Below are 15,017 nucleotides of genomic sequence, written 5' to 3' on the forward strand. Positions count from 1 at the left end.
CTCTCTCCCATTGAACAGCATGCAGAATGGCTTCTTCCAGCTTTCTGTCAGCTGGTTTACATGGAGGAGGTTATCAGCTCAGTTCCAGTGGGGTTTCTCAATAGCCTTGCAGCCCAAGTATGTGGAGTCTTTAGCAATAGGGTCTTACCATCTATTCATGGTGGGAAACCAAGGGCCTCAGCAATGGCCTATAATGTTTTGGGGGCATCATGGACCTCCCTGGCCAACAACTCACTGGAAGGTATCCCATCCCTGGCACTGAAAATTTTCTAGCAACAATCTACAGCTTCTGAGTGTTCCAGTTGTCTGTGCATTCTGTGTGGGGAGTCAGAGTTTGACCATGGATGTCTCTAAATGCTTTCTTCCCCATTTAGTAATATGTTGGCTGCAGTTTGTTTTTCTCTGTATTAGATCTGCCACCTGGTCTTCTAGCTTAGATATTCTGTCCTTTCCTTCATCCATTTGACTGGTGAGATTTTCTTTTTTTTTAAATTTATTTTTTATTTATTTATTTTTTTTTTGAGAGCGACAGACACAGAGAGAAAGACAGATAGAGGGAGAGAGAGGGAATGGGCGCGCCAGGGCCTCCAGCCTCTGCAAACGAACTCCAGACGCATGCGCCCCCTTGTGCATCTGGCTAACGTGGGACCTGGGGAACCGAGCCTCGAACTGGGGCCCTTAGGCTTCACAGGCAAGCGCTTAACCGCTAAGCCATCTCTCCAGCCCGACTGGTGAGATTTTCTATAGAGGTTTTTTTTTTTTTTTTTTTAATTTCATTAACTGTGTTCTTCATTGCTAGAAATTCTGACTAGTTTTTCTCTATTATTTCTATTTCCTTACTTATGTCTTGTATTGACCTATTTATTTCAGATGGTGTCCTTTCTTTTTTTTTCTTTTTTTTTTTTTTTTTTTTGGTTTTTTGAGGTAGGGTCTCACTCTAGCCCAGGATGACCTGGAATTCACTATGGAGTTTCAGGGTAGCCTCTAACTCATGGCAATAATCCTCCCACCTTTGCCTCCCAAGTGCTGGGATTAAAGGCATGTGCCACCACGCCCAGCTCTTCTTTGACTTCTTTGAGCATATTTATAACAATTTTTTTGAAATCTTTCTCAGGCATCCTCTAACTCATTCTCAATGGAGGTAATTTCTGATGCATTAATACTTTTTGTTGGACTTATATTGTCTTTATTTTTGGTGTTTCTTGTGTTATATATATTTTTGCAGCTTGGATTAATTTAATGCTTGGATTTTCTAGTTAGCTGTAGTATTATTAAATGTATCAATCAATCTGATGTTTTATATCTTCAGGGTAGGAGCTTAGGGTGCTAGTGAGTCTCTCAAGACTCTTAGAGTATCTACAAAAGTGATGCTAGGTGTTGGGTTTCTCTGCTGTAAGAGTATTCAAGTAGGCTGAGTGGAACAAAATACAGGCAGATTCTAAAATTTAACTTAACAATGTTCACTTTCAGTGAAAACCAGCACAGAGTATTTATGCAAGAGTAGGTACTATGACAACCAGATCCTCTAACTGTTCCTTAGGGTATGTGGTGCCCCACACCCTTAATTCTGACACAAGGAAGTTAAGACTTCTGATCTGTTGAGGGTTCCAAGTCAGTCTGTGACCAAGTGAGACTCTTCCCTAATGTATAACAGAAGAGGAAACAAAGCCACTATAAATCAAGAAGCAACAAATAAGCCCAAAATATAGCTTATTTAAGAATGGCAAATCTTGACCACCCATCATATTTAACATATAATTTATGCTGATATGGAAGGTACAATTATCACTTTCAGTTCAGGCCAATATACCAGGTATTTGGCGAGTACTGACCTGGTGTAATCCCAGTTACCTTTTGGGATGATGGTCTCAGTTATGCTGCGCTCCTGCTTGGGTCCCTCTTTGGGGCACTGTGGGTTCAAGTAGGCTGGCTGGGTCATTGGATCGCTGCTCTGATTACTGGTGGTGGGTGCTTTGATCTCCCTTCCACTGGTGGTCTCTGGTGCTTGCTAGTGCTTGCACTGGCAGTGGGGGAAGGGAGGCTGTCAATGGTGGCTCTAGTTCTCTCGCTGGTCCATGTAATCCTCCACTCCTCCGTTGTTCACTGCAGTTTTCCCTTCACATTTCTTCAGTTTGTGAAGAGCTCCAGTGTGATTGGTAAATCCCCTCACCTGGCTTTTCCTGCGGCTCAAGCTGAGCCTGTCAGCTGTGTCCCCGCAGACCCGGTGCCACCGCTGTTGGAGCCGTTTTTGCCTGTCTATGTGGGCTGTGGATGCTCTGGATCTCCCCTACTTCTCTGCTGCCATTTTAGTTTCTTATACACCTCACGTTTTAGTAGAAGAGTGTATTTTGCTGGTGTTTTTTTTTGGCTTTTTCTCCCTTAGGCTGCTTTGGTGTGGTTCCTAGGCTGCCATCTTAACCGGAAGTCCTCTTTTTTTTTTTTTTTTTTTTTGAGGTAGGGTTTCACTATAGCCCAGGCTGACCTGGAATTCACCACGTAGTCTCAGGGTAGCCTCGAAGTCATGGCGATCCTCCAACCTCTGCCTCCCGAGTGCTGGGACTAAAGGCATACACCACCACACCCAGCTGTTCTGTACCTTTTTTTTTTAAAATATACTTTTATTTATTTGAGAAAGAGAGGGAGGAAAAGAGAGAGACAGAAAGATGCAGAGAGTGAGAATGGGCACATCAGGGCCTCCAGCTGCTGCAAAAAAACTCCAGACACATGTGCCACCTTGTGCATCTGGCTTATGTAGGTCCTGGGGAGTTGAACCTTAGTCTTTTGGCTTTGCAGGCAAGTGCCTTAACCGCTAAGCCATCTCTCCAGCCACCTCTTAAAAAAAAAAAGCCAGGTATGATGGTGCATGCCTTTAATTCTAGCACTCAGGAGACAGAGGTAGGAGGATCACTGTGAGTTCGAGGCCAGCCTGACACTACACAGTGAATTCCAGGTCAGCCTGGGCTATTATATAATATATAATAAAAATAAGTTATTTTTTTCCTGTGTTCCACCTTAAGTTGGTCAAGGATGACGTCCACCCTCTGTCATGCCATCGTTTTCCCTGCCATCATGGAGCTTCCCATCGAGTCCGTAAGCCAAAATATTCCTCACCTTTTTTTCCCCCAAAAGCTGCTCTTGGTCTGGTGATTTCTGCCAGCAGTGTGAACCTGACTGCAACAAACGTAGTTAGTGAGTTTTCTAGTAGATACTAGAAGCCACAGTATTCCAGTAGACATAGAACAGACTAAATGAACAATGAAAAAAAATGTATGTGTATGTACACAAATACAAGCAACTGAAACAAGTTATATTTCACATAATCTTGGAACTTTTTCTTCACGGTAGGGTCTTGCTCTAGTCCAGCCTGACCTGGAATTCACTATGTAATTTCAGGAGTCTCAGGGTAGGCTCGAACTCATAGGAATCCTCTTTTTTTTTGAGGTAGGTTCTCACTCTGGCTTACGCTGACCTGGAATTCACTATGTAGTCTCAGTGTGGTTATGAACTCACAGTGATCCTCCTACCTCTGCCTCCCCAGTGCTGGGAGTACGAGAATGCACCACCATGCCCAGTGAGAAATCATTTTAAGATCTAAATTTATTTATTTTTGTTTTTAGTTCCATTTTATTTATATTACTATTATTTGTTGTTGTTGGTTTTTTGAGGTAGGGTCTCACTCTAGCTCAGGCTGATCTGGAATTCACCATATAGTCTCAGGGTAGCCTCGAGCTCACGGCAATCCTCCTACATTTGCCTCCCAAATGATGGGATTAAAGGTGTATGCTACCACATGGGGCTCAAAATTTATTTTAAACCACCCCTCCGACAAAAACCTTGCTATGCACCGACTAGGTAAATAACCACATATTGATATGTATGAGGCTTCAAGGGAGAAAGATACAGTAATTTAGCTGTCAGCAATAAGTTTCCTAAGACTGAAGGCCTAGTGCAGCCTTCAGAAGAGAAAGATGAGGGGCTGGGAAGAAGGATCAGCAAAGACACTTGTTTGCAAGGCCTGCCAATCGGAGTTCAATTCCCCAGTACTCACATAAGCCAAGTGGAAAAAGTGGAGCAACTGTGTGAGGCTCATTTGCAGAGGCAAGAGACCCTGACACTCAGACACAGAAACAGACACACACAAGCATACACACACTTGCAAATAAATAATTAAAGAAAGCTAGGCATGTTGGTACACACCTTTAATCCCAATGCTTGGGAGCAATAGGTAGGAGGATGGCTGTCAGTTTCAGGCCACTGTGAGACTTCATAGTGAATTCCAGGTCAGCCTTGGCTACAGCAAGACCCTACCTCAAAAATAAAGTGTGTGTGTGTGGGGGGGGATCGGAGAGATGGCTCAGTGGGTAAGGTGCTTGCCTGTAAAGCCAAAGGACGCAGGTTCAAGTCCCCAGAACCAGCATCAGCCAGATGCAAAAGGTGGTACATGTGTCTGGAGTTTGTTTGCAGTGGCTGGAGGCTGTTATGCCCATTCTCTCTATCTGTCTCACTCTCATGGTATATGTCTTTAGTCCCAACACTTGGGAGGCGGAGGTAGGAGGATTGCTGTGAGTTTGAGGCTACCTTGAGACTACATAGTGTATTCCAGGTTGGCCTGAGCTAGAGTGAGACCCTACCTCAAAAAAAAAAAAAAAAAAAAAAAGAGAAATTTGACCCAGCCACCCCCCAAAAATTTTTTTTCCAGATGTAGTTAACCAAACCTTATAGCCCCAAAGTAATAAAGACACAACTCAAATAATTACTCTGCTTGTAAGTTTTATTTACACAGTAATTGTTACTAGTGGTTTTTAGTGAATTCTTTGTATTTATATTTTATGTACAATTTATACTTGAAAGGTAAAGAAACTGTACAATAAAAAAATAAGAAAAAGAAACACAGTAACTTAGGTCCACCTCAGGAAACAAATACATGAAAGTAATATTTTATTTAGACAGACAGTATAACCTCAAAGAGATTACTGCCAGAGGTTAAGCTCCCTAAAATTTATCAGTGATACCAATACCAAGGAATAGTTACCAGAGTTAATGCTCATTCTAAAACCTAACAAGACCCTAAACATTTCCTCAGTATTTTTTTAGACTACCAGTTTCCACTAAGCCATCCCCCCTATATTAGGAGTTAGCTTTTGAGGGTTCTACTAGCAGTCCCTCGGCTAGAATGACCCATAGGGTAAAAATACATAGGTATCCTCTGGTCCCATACTCCTAAAGAGGCTGTTACCACACTAATAAGGAAGGTTCTCTGGCTTATTAGTGTGAAGACTATGTATCCACCACTAGCTGACATAATAAGTATGCTTAAATGTTGTTTTACACCAAACTGCAACATCAAAAAAAAAAAAACTCTATTAGCCAAATAGTATTTAATATAGATAACACTCCTAATACTCAAATGATTTCATTTAGGTTTAAAAATTAAGTATACATTTAATGCCATGTTGCCAATGATTAATAATTTATTTTCAATACCATACATGTAACATTCATAATACTCAAATGATTTCATTTAGGTTTAAAAATTAAGTATAAATTTAATGCCATGTTGCCAATGATTAATAATTTATCTGTAATACCATAAGTTAGGCTAAGAAAACAAGGTAACTTTAATTTTTCCTTGTTCTCTTATTTCCACGATTAGAAAAAATTATGCATAGTGTTTCACAAGTCTTAGACTTAGCTTAGTTTCAAATTTCAAACTGAAATTAATATCTCTATAGATATTTATTTAACTAAAAATGTAGTCTTGTCAAGTAGTATGTTATTTAAGAACTCTCAGAATTCATTAGTTTTTATTCTTATCACTGAAAAACCTCATTTATATTTTTTGGGCTTAACTCTCAAAGAAAAGTCTTCAAATCACTAAAGTGCAAAAAAACCTTTCATTCTACATTAGGTTCCCCCTGCCCCAAGTTAGGGTCTCACTCTAGCCCAGGCTGACCTGAATTCACTGTCATCTCAGGTGGCCTTGAACTCAAGGCAATCCTCCTACCTCTACCTCCCAAGTGCTGGGATTAAAGGCGTGTGCCACCACGCCTGGCTCTTTTTTTTTTTAGAGTTAAATTACTACCTAACAATTTGTCAGAGAACAGGCTAACATTCTTGGATAGGAATTCTTTAAGGAAGACAAAGAATTTCCCTTCAAAACCAGACACAGCTGTGGGAAATAATTTATAACAATTAAGAAGCAATGTCCTACCAATATTTCCAGTTCCAGATAACTCCAATTGCCCTAACCTGTGAATGAAGATAAGCAAAAATTTCAGGGACTTAAATGAACTTACAAATGAAGTTGCTTAATCTTGGTCTATAACATCTTCAAAAGGTTACAACTGGAGATAGTACAAGTACTATATTGCCTTTTGGAGACTAGAGTAGACTTTAACAATTTTACTCTGACTCCCAAAGTGACTTTGTGGTAACTTCAAAAAAGAAAAGTCACAAAAATTTGAAGTTTCTGCGAAGCTACTTAAAAAATTTATTGCATTAAATTATTCACTCCAAATTATGGAGTATATAATAGTTATTTAAACCTTTTCTTCTGAAAAAATGACTCTCCCTACAAAATACTTTTCATTAATACTGTCAATAAATAACTTATTTCATTTACTTCAGCCATGGAATTTAAACTCAACAGTTTTCCAGATCTTGATTCTTTTAGATTGCTTCCATATATTCTTCCATGCTTTCTATATAGAAAATGTAGAAAACGCTTTCTACATTTGTTTATATTTCAGTTAGTCTAATTTCAAAGTTTAACTTTTCAGAGCAGGACTACTGTTCTTTTCTCCTTCTTTAATATCCTTCGTTACAGATGCAAAGACCTGCAAATTTTTATGAAACAAAGATTAATTCTCAAAAACTATTATACAAAGTAAAGATTCTAATAACTATAGGCTATAAACATGAAAAAGCTTTAATACACATGATTCTGTTTCCTAAAATGTTATCATTCCCAAGTCCCAACCCATCCCATTTTTTTTTATCTGTTTTTATAAATTTTTTATTTTTTTAATTTTATTTATTTGAGGGGGAGAGAGAGGCAGATAAAGAGAGAGAGAATGGGCGTTCTAGGGCTTCTAGTCATTGCAAATGAACTCCAGACACTTGCACCACATTGTGCATCTGGATTACACGGTTCCTGGGGAATTGAACCTGGGTCCTTTGGCTTTGCAGACAAGTGCCTTAACTGCTAAGCCATCTCTCCAGCCCAATATTTTATTTTTTTTTATTTATTTGAGAGAGAAAAAGAGGCACAAAGAGGAGAGAGGGAGGAAGATAGAATGGGCATGCTGGAGCATCTAGCCACTGCAAACGAACTTCAGATGCATGCACCACCTTGTGCATCTGTCTTATGTGGGTCCTAGGGAATCGAACATGGGTCCTTTGACTTTGCAGACAAGTGCCTGAGCTGCTAACCCATGAAGCCCAGGATAGTCCTGAACTTGTATAGCCATGTATATCTTTGAACTCCTGCCTCTATCTCCTTAAGTGTTGTACCACAGTCAAGCCACCACACACAACCTCAAAGCCCTTTGTTGTTGTTTTCCTTGTTGTACTCTGCAAACAGGGCTAAGAATGGAGGATCAGCCTACAGTACTGGGATTTACAGGCATAAGCTACAACATCTAGCAAATCCTTTTATTTATTTACTTTTAATTGTTGTTTTGTTTTTTCAAGGTAGAGTTGCATTCTAGTCCAGGCTGACCTAGAATTCACTATGTAGTCTCAGGCTGGCCTCAGATTCATGGCAATCCTCCTACCTCTGCCTCCTGAGTGGAATTAAAGGTGTGTGCCACCATGCCTGTCAAATTCTTTTATTTTCTAAGTACCATTTTATGGAATATGATGAGATTCTAATTTTCATCAATTACCAAATATTTTGATATTACTATCTGGTAATAGTACATTTTCTGAGCCTGTATTCTTGTGTTTCATGTTCATGGTAATAAAACTATTAATTTATAATTGGCCAGGCATAGTGGCACATGCTTTAATCCAAGCACTTGGGAGGCAGAGATAGGAGGATCACCATGAGTTCAAAGCCACCCTGAGACTACATAGTGAATTCCAGTTCAGCCTGGGCTAGAGTGAGACCTTACCTCAAAAAACTAAAAATTTTTTTTAAAAACTATTAACTTATAATAAATTGTCTGTATCACCCATAGATTAACTGGCAATGCTCATTTTGTATTATTTACTTAGCTGTTATATTTGCATCCTATAACATGACCAAGCATCCAAAAAGTCAGGATCACTGGGTGTGGTAACACATATCTATAATCCTGGCACTTAGAATCTAGAGGCAGAAGAGTTAGGAGTTCACGGTCACCCTTGACTACACTGAGTCCAGCTTGGGTTCTGAGACCCTGTCTCAAAACACCAAGAATGAGAACCACAATGGCATCTTGGCCTTTTGGCTGAGATCAAGTGGAAAAGAATAACAAATAAGCAGGATCATACATTAGGTTCTTTCTACTGCAAACCCTCAGGACACAGCAGGTGTTTAATAATACAACTGTTCTGGCAAGTAAAGAACTATTGTAAGTGGAATTCACTTAAAAATATCACAGGACAAACAAAACATAAAGCCATAAGTTTAGATAAGTGGAAAAGAAAATCTATTTTAAATGCTTTCTTTTTCTTTCCTTTTAGTAGGGAGAGAGGGAGGGAGGGAAAGAGAGAGAGAGAGAGAAAGGGAGGGAGGGGGGGAGAGGGAGAGAGAGGGAGGGAAGGAAGGAGAGAGAGAGAGGGAGGGAGGGAGGGAGGGAGGGAGAGAGAGGGAGGGGGGGGAATGAATCAGTGCACTAGGGCCTCTTGCCACTGCAAATGAACTCTAGACACATATGGTACTTTGTGCATCTGGCTTTATGTGGGTACTGGGGAAATCAAACCCAGGCCATCAGGCTTTGCAAACAAGTACCTTTAACCACTGAGCCATCTCTCTAGCCCCAAACCTTTACTTGTCCTAAGCCAAAAATTATTTGCCAGGTGGTGGTCCACGCCTTTAATTCTAGCACTTGGGAGGTGGAGGTAGGAGGATCACTGAGTTCAAGGCTATCCTGAGACTACATAGTGAATTCCAGGTCAGGTCAGCCTGGGATAGAGTGAGACCCTACCTCAACCCCCCCATATATATTTTTTAGTTTAAGCACTATCTTTTTGTTCTTCGAGGTAGGGTTTCACCCTAGCTCAGGCTTTCCTGGAATTCACTATGTAGTCTCAGGGTGGTCTCGAACTCACAGTGATCCTCCTACCTCTGCCTCCTGAGTGCTGAGATTAAAGGTGTGTGCCACCATGCCTGACTTTTTTTTAAATTAATTAAATTTATTTATTTATTGTTTGGGGGATTTTTTTGTTTTTTTAAAATACAATTTTTATTTTTTATTTAATATTTTATTTATTTATTTGACAAAGAAAGAGAGAGAGAGAGAGAGAGAGAGAGAATGGGTGCTCTAGGGCCTCCAGTCACTGCAAATGTACTCCAGACATGTGCGCCTCCTTGTGCATCTGACCAACGTGGGTCCTAGAGAATTGAACCTGGGTCCTTTGGCTTTGCAGGCAAACACCTTAACCGCTAAGCCATCCCCTCCAGCCTGTTTTTTTTGTTTGTTTGTTTTAAAAAAAACAAGATCATTTATTTATTTATTTGAGAGAAATAGAGGCAGAGAGAGGGAGAAAGAAAGAATGGGCACTCCAGGGACTCCAGCCACTGCAAACGAACTCCAGACTCATGTGCCACCTTGTGCATCTGGCTTACATGGGTCCTGGGGAATAGAACCAAGGTCCTTTGGCTTTGCAGGCAAACGCCTTAACCACTAAGCAATCTCACCAGCAACCCCCTTTGAGGTAGGGTTTTGCTCCATCCCAGGCTGACCTGGAATTCACTATGTAGTGTTGGGGGTGGCCTTGAACTCAAGGCAATCCACCCAACTCTGCCTCCCAAGTACTGGGATTAAAGGTGTGTGCCACCATGCCAGGCTTTGTTTTATTTTTCTGTTTTGACATTTTATTATTTTATTTTTGGGTTTTCAAGGTAGGGTCTCACTCTAGCTCAGGCTGACCTGGAATTCACTATGTAGTCTTAGGCTGGCCTTGAACTTATGGGTGATCTTCCTACCTATATCTCCCAAGTGCTGGGATTAAAGGCATGCACCCAGATTTTTTTGACTTTGTTTTTTAAGATTTATTTTATTTATTTATTTATTTTGGTTTTTCGAGGTAGGGTCTCATTCTAGCCCAGGCTGACCTGGAATTCACTATGTAGTTTCAGGGTGGCCTCAAACTCTTGTCAATCCTCCTACCTCTGCCTCCTGAGTGCTGGGATTAAAGGTGTGTGCCACCATGCCCAGCTATTTTTTGGTTTCTTGAAGCAGTGTCCTGCTAGCCCAGACTGACCTGGAATTTACTATGTAGTCTCAGGGTAGCCTTTAACTCATGGAAATCCACCTACTTCTGTCTCCTGAATGCTGGGATTACAGGCATATAACCATGACTGGCTAATGACACTTTAATTAATTTGAGACAGAGAGAGAGAGAGAGAGAGAATAGGTACATAAGGGAGTCCTACCACTGCAAATGAACTCCAGATGCATGTACCACCTTGTGCATCTGTCTTACATGGGACCTGGAGAATTGAACCAGGGTCCTTAGGCTTCACAGGCAAGCAACTTAATTGCTATGCCATCGCTCCAGCCCAACATTTTTATTTTTTTGGTTTTCCAAGGTAGGGTCTCACTCTAGCCCAGGCTAACCTGGAACTCACTATGTAGTCTCAGGGTGGCCTTGAACTCACAGTGATCCTCCTATCTCTGCCTCCCATGGTGGGATTAAAGGTGTGTACCACCATGCTCAGCAGCCCAGCATTTTAATTTTTTTTTTTTTAATTTTTTTTTTGCTTATTTTTATTTATTTGAGAGCGACAGGACAGGGAGAGAACAAGGCAGACAGATAGAGAGAGAATGGGTGCGCCAGGGCCTCCAGCCACTGCAAACGAACTCCAGATGCGTGCGCCTCCTTGTGCATCTGGCTTACATGGGTCCTGGGGAATCGAGCCTTGAACCAGGATCCTTAGGCTTCACAGGCAAGTGCTTAACCGCTAAGCCATCTCTCCAGCCCCAGCATTTTAATTTTTAAAATATTTTTATTTATGAACAGAGAGAGAGAGAGAGAGAGAATGGGTGTGCCAGGGCCTCTTTCCACTGCAAATAAATCAGAAGTATGTCCCACATTGTGCATTTGGCTTGATGTCAGTACTGGGAATTGAACCCAGACAGGTATGTTTCCAACAAGAGCCTTTATCCACTGAGCCATCTCCCCCGCCCAGTAATAACATTTATGAAATAATAACAATAAAACAGAAGTCATCATTCTTGTAACTATTAAAATTCACTCTACGTCAGGTGTGGTGGTACACACATTTGATCCTAGAACTCAGGAGGCTGAGGTAGTTTGAGGCTAGCCTGGGACTATACAGTGAATTCCAGGTGAACCTGTGCTAGAGTGAACCCCTACCTTGGAAAAAAAACAAAGACAAAACAAGCAAACCAACAAGGGGAAAACAAAAGTAAAAAAAATGTCACTCTACCTGAGTCCATTTTTTGGTGCTATTCTGCATCTGAATGGCTGCAATGCAGGTGAAAAGCTTCTCTGCTGTGATATCATCTGGCAATTTAGTAAGAAATTGTGCTATATGAATAAAGTCCATCTGCAGGAGTATATCTTCATATAACCGGAGGATTCCTAATCCAGTCCTAAATAAAAATTCTTCCCCATCTCTGCAAAATACATCCCAGACTCGACAGGCCAGATCTAGTGGTAGTGATTTGCTATATAGTGTGAAGATCCTAAAATTAAGAGGAAAAATAATTAATAAAATGTTTCATTCATCAACTCATTCACTCATTAAGCATCAATATAGAAAAAGAACAGTGTTTGAGTAGGATAAAAAAGCAAATAGGACTGGAGAGATGGCTAGCGGTTAAGGCGCATGCCTGCGAAGCCTAAGGACCCAGGTTTGATTCTCCAGGTCTCATGTAAGCCAGATGTACATGGTGGCACATGCGTCTGGAGTTCATTTGCAGTGGCTAGAGTCCCTGGCATGCCCATTCTCATTCACTCTCTCTCCCTCCCCAACTTACAGTCTCAAATAAATAAATAAATAAATAAAGCTGGGTGTGGTGGCGCATGCCTTTAATACCAGCACTAGGGAAGCAGAGGTAGGTGGATTGCTCTGAGTTCAAGGCCACCCTGAGACTGCATAGTGAGTTCCAGGTCAGCCTGGACTAAAAGTGAGACCCTACCTCGAAGAATCAAAATAAATAAATAAATAAATAAAAATAAAAATAAATTTTTAAAAAGAGCAAATAAAGGTGCTGGGAAGGTAACTCAGAGGTTAAAGGCACTTGCTTGCAAAGACTGTTGATATGGGTTGAATCCCCAAGCCACCCATGTAAGATGCACAAGCATCTGGTGTTATTTATAGTGGCAAGCACACCCATACACAAACCAACACATGCAAGAATTTTTTTTTTTTTTTTTAATTTTCTGAGGTAGGGTTTTACTCTAGCTCAGATTGACCTGGAATTCACTATGTAGTCTCAGGGTGGCCTCGAATTCATGGCAATCTTCCTACCTCTGCCTCCCAAGTTTTGGAATTAAAGGTGTGTGCCACCATGCCCAGCCAAATAAAAAAAAAAAAATTTAAAAAGGCAAATAAATAATAGCTCCCCTCCCCAAACCTGAATAGTAAGTAGGAAATTAAGTAATAAGTAATGAAATTACATGAATTTACAACACATAGAGTCTAATACAAACTAGACTTGCCTAATGATTAAGACTATAGGCTTTGACACCAGAATGCCCAAGTTTGAATTTCCCACTTAAGTTATGTAATCTTGAGAAGATATTTAGCCTTGCTGTGCTTGTTTTCTCAGTATAGAAAAGGTAATAATACTAGCCTGTCTTAGAAATGATTTGAGAATTAAGGAAGTTAGTAAAGTAGTTTTTTTGTTGTTGTTGTTCTTACTGTTGGTTTTCTGTTTCTGAGCTAGGATCTCACTATATAGCCCACGCTGACCTGGAATTCCTGATTCTCCTGCCTTAGCTTCTCTAGTCCTGGATTTCAGGCATGTACAACCACACCCAGCCTCAAGCAGTGTTTAAAATGGTGCCCAACATTAAAAAAAAAAAAAACAGAAAAAAAAAAAAGGTTCAGAGTAGGAGTGCAGTAATCTTAAGAATGTTTGCCTTCTATGCTCAAAATTTTCTCTTCAATCCCCAGCACAAGAAGTAAAAAGGGACTGGGTGTGGTGGTGCACGCCTTTAATCCCAGCACTCAGGAGGTAGAGGTAAGAGGATCCCCGTGAGTTTGAGGCCACCCTGAGAATACAGAGTGAATTCCAGATCAGCCTGGGCTAGATTGAGACCCTACCTCGGAAAAAAAAAAAGGGCTGGGGAGATGGCTCAGCAGTTAAATGCATTTGCTTGCAAAACCTTCAGGCTGGAGCTCATTTTTCCATTACCCATCGTGTATCCACATAAAACCAGATGAACTACATGGTGTGTGCATCTGCACTTGGTTTCAAGAGGCCCTGGTGTGCCCATTTTCTATCTCTTTCTTGTTATGATGCATGTGCCACTTTGTATATCTGGCTTTATGTGGGTACTGGGCAAACAAACTCAGGTCCTTAAGACTTTGCAGGTAAGCACCTTAACTGCTGAGCCATCTCTCTAGCCCTCTTTTTTTTTTTCCAGGCAGGGTTTCATTCTAGCCCAGGCTGACCTGGTACCCACTCTAGTCCCAGGTTAGTCTCGAATTCACTGCATTTGATCCTCCTACATTTGCCTCCTGAGTGATGAGATTAAAGATATGCACCACCAAACCCGACACCTCTCTCTTAAATAAAAATATTTTTAAAAAAGAGATTGAGGGCTGGAGAGACGACTTAGTAGTAAGACATTTGCCTGCATAGCCTAAGGACCCAAGGTTCAGTTCCCCAGTACCCATGTAAGCCAGATGCACAAGGTGGTGCATTCATCTAGAGTTGCTTTGCAGTGGCTAGAAGCCCTGGGGCGCCTATTCTCTTGATCTGCCTCTTCCTTTCTCAAATAAATAAATACTATATATATATATATAACAGGCTACCTCCTCAGGCTGCTGCAAGGCAGCAAAAATAAATAAATAAATAAATAAATAAATAAATAAATAAATTATATAAAATAAAAAGAGAAAAAGAAGCCAGGCATGGTGGTGCATGCTTTTAACCCCAGCATTTGGGAGGCAGAGGTAGGAGGATTGTCATGAATTCGAGGCTACCCTGAGACTATATAGTGAGTTCCAGGTCAGCCTGGGCTAGAGTGAAACCCTACCTTGATTAAAAAAAAAAAAAAAAAAAAAGAGGCTACCTCCCAAGGCTGCTCCAAGGTGGCAAATAAATAAATAAAAGAGAAAAAGAAGCTAAGCATGGTGGTGCACACCTTTAATCTCAGCACTTGGGAGGCAAATGTAGGAGGATCGAATGCAGTGAATTTGAGGCCAGCCTGGGACTACATAGTGAATTCCAGGTCACACTGGGCTAGAGTGAGACTCTGCCTTGAAAAATTAAAAGAGAGAGAGAGAGAGAGAGGGAGGGAGGGAGGGAGGGAGGGAGGGAGGAAGGGAGGGAGAAAACACAGGTACAAACAACTTGGAAGACAACATTTTTTTTTTCTTTTTGAGGTGGGGTTTGCTCTAGCCCAGGCTGACCTGGATTCACTATGTTGTCTCAGGCTGGCCTTGTACTTACAACAATCCTCCTACCTCTCTGCCTCCCAAGTGCTGGGGTTAAAAGTGTGCACCCACCCTATTGTTACACATGTACTTTTGTGTGGACAACCTGTTTAACATGAAGTATTCCACCACCTTGGTAAAGTTACCAACCACCTTATTGCTCACCAGGTAAACCTCCAAATTATAACTATATAACTATAAATTATAATTATATGATTTTATAATTATAAATTAT

The 15,017-nt window shown here is 40.9% G+C and overlaps 1 protein-coding gene across 3 annotated transcripts in view; it reads right to left on the reverse strand.

The window, feature by feature from the left end:
* Positions 1 to 4,753: 4,753 nt before the first annotated feature.
* Positions 4,754 to 15,017, reverse strand: part of Tbc1d12 (TBC1 domain family member 12) — a 110,907-nt gene continuing 100,643 nt past the window's right edge. For all 3 annotated transcript variants that reach the window (XM_045141833.1, XM_004653035.2, XM_045141834.1), the window contains 2 exons: positions 11,600 to 11,858; positions 4,754 to 6,836 (listed from right to left, as the gene is read on the reverse strand). In XM_045141833.1, coding sequence (XP_044997768.1) covers positions 6,768 to 6,836; positions 11,600 to 11,858 — 328 coding nt within the window. In that variant the 3' untranslated portion in view covers positions 4,754 to 6,767. The remainder of the gene's footprint in view (positions 6,837 to 11,599; positions 11,859 to 15,017) is intronic.

Source organism: Jaculus jaculus, chromosome 1 (assembly GCF_020740685.1).
Source record: "Jaculus jaculus isolate mJacJac1 chromosome 1, mJacJac1.mat.Y.cur, whole genome shotgun sequence".
NCBI classification, from domain to species: domain Eukaryota; kingdom Metazoa; phylum Chordata; class Mammalia; order Rodentia; family Dipodidae; genus Jaculus; species Jaculus jaculus.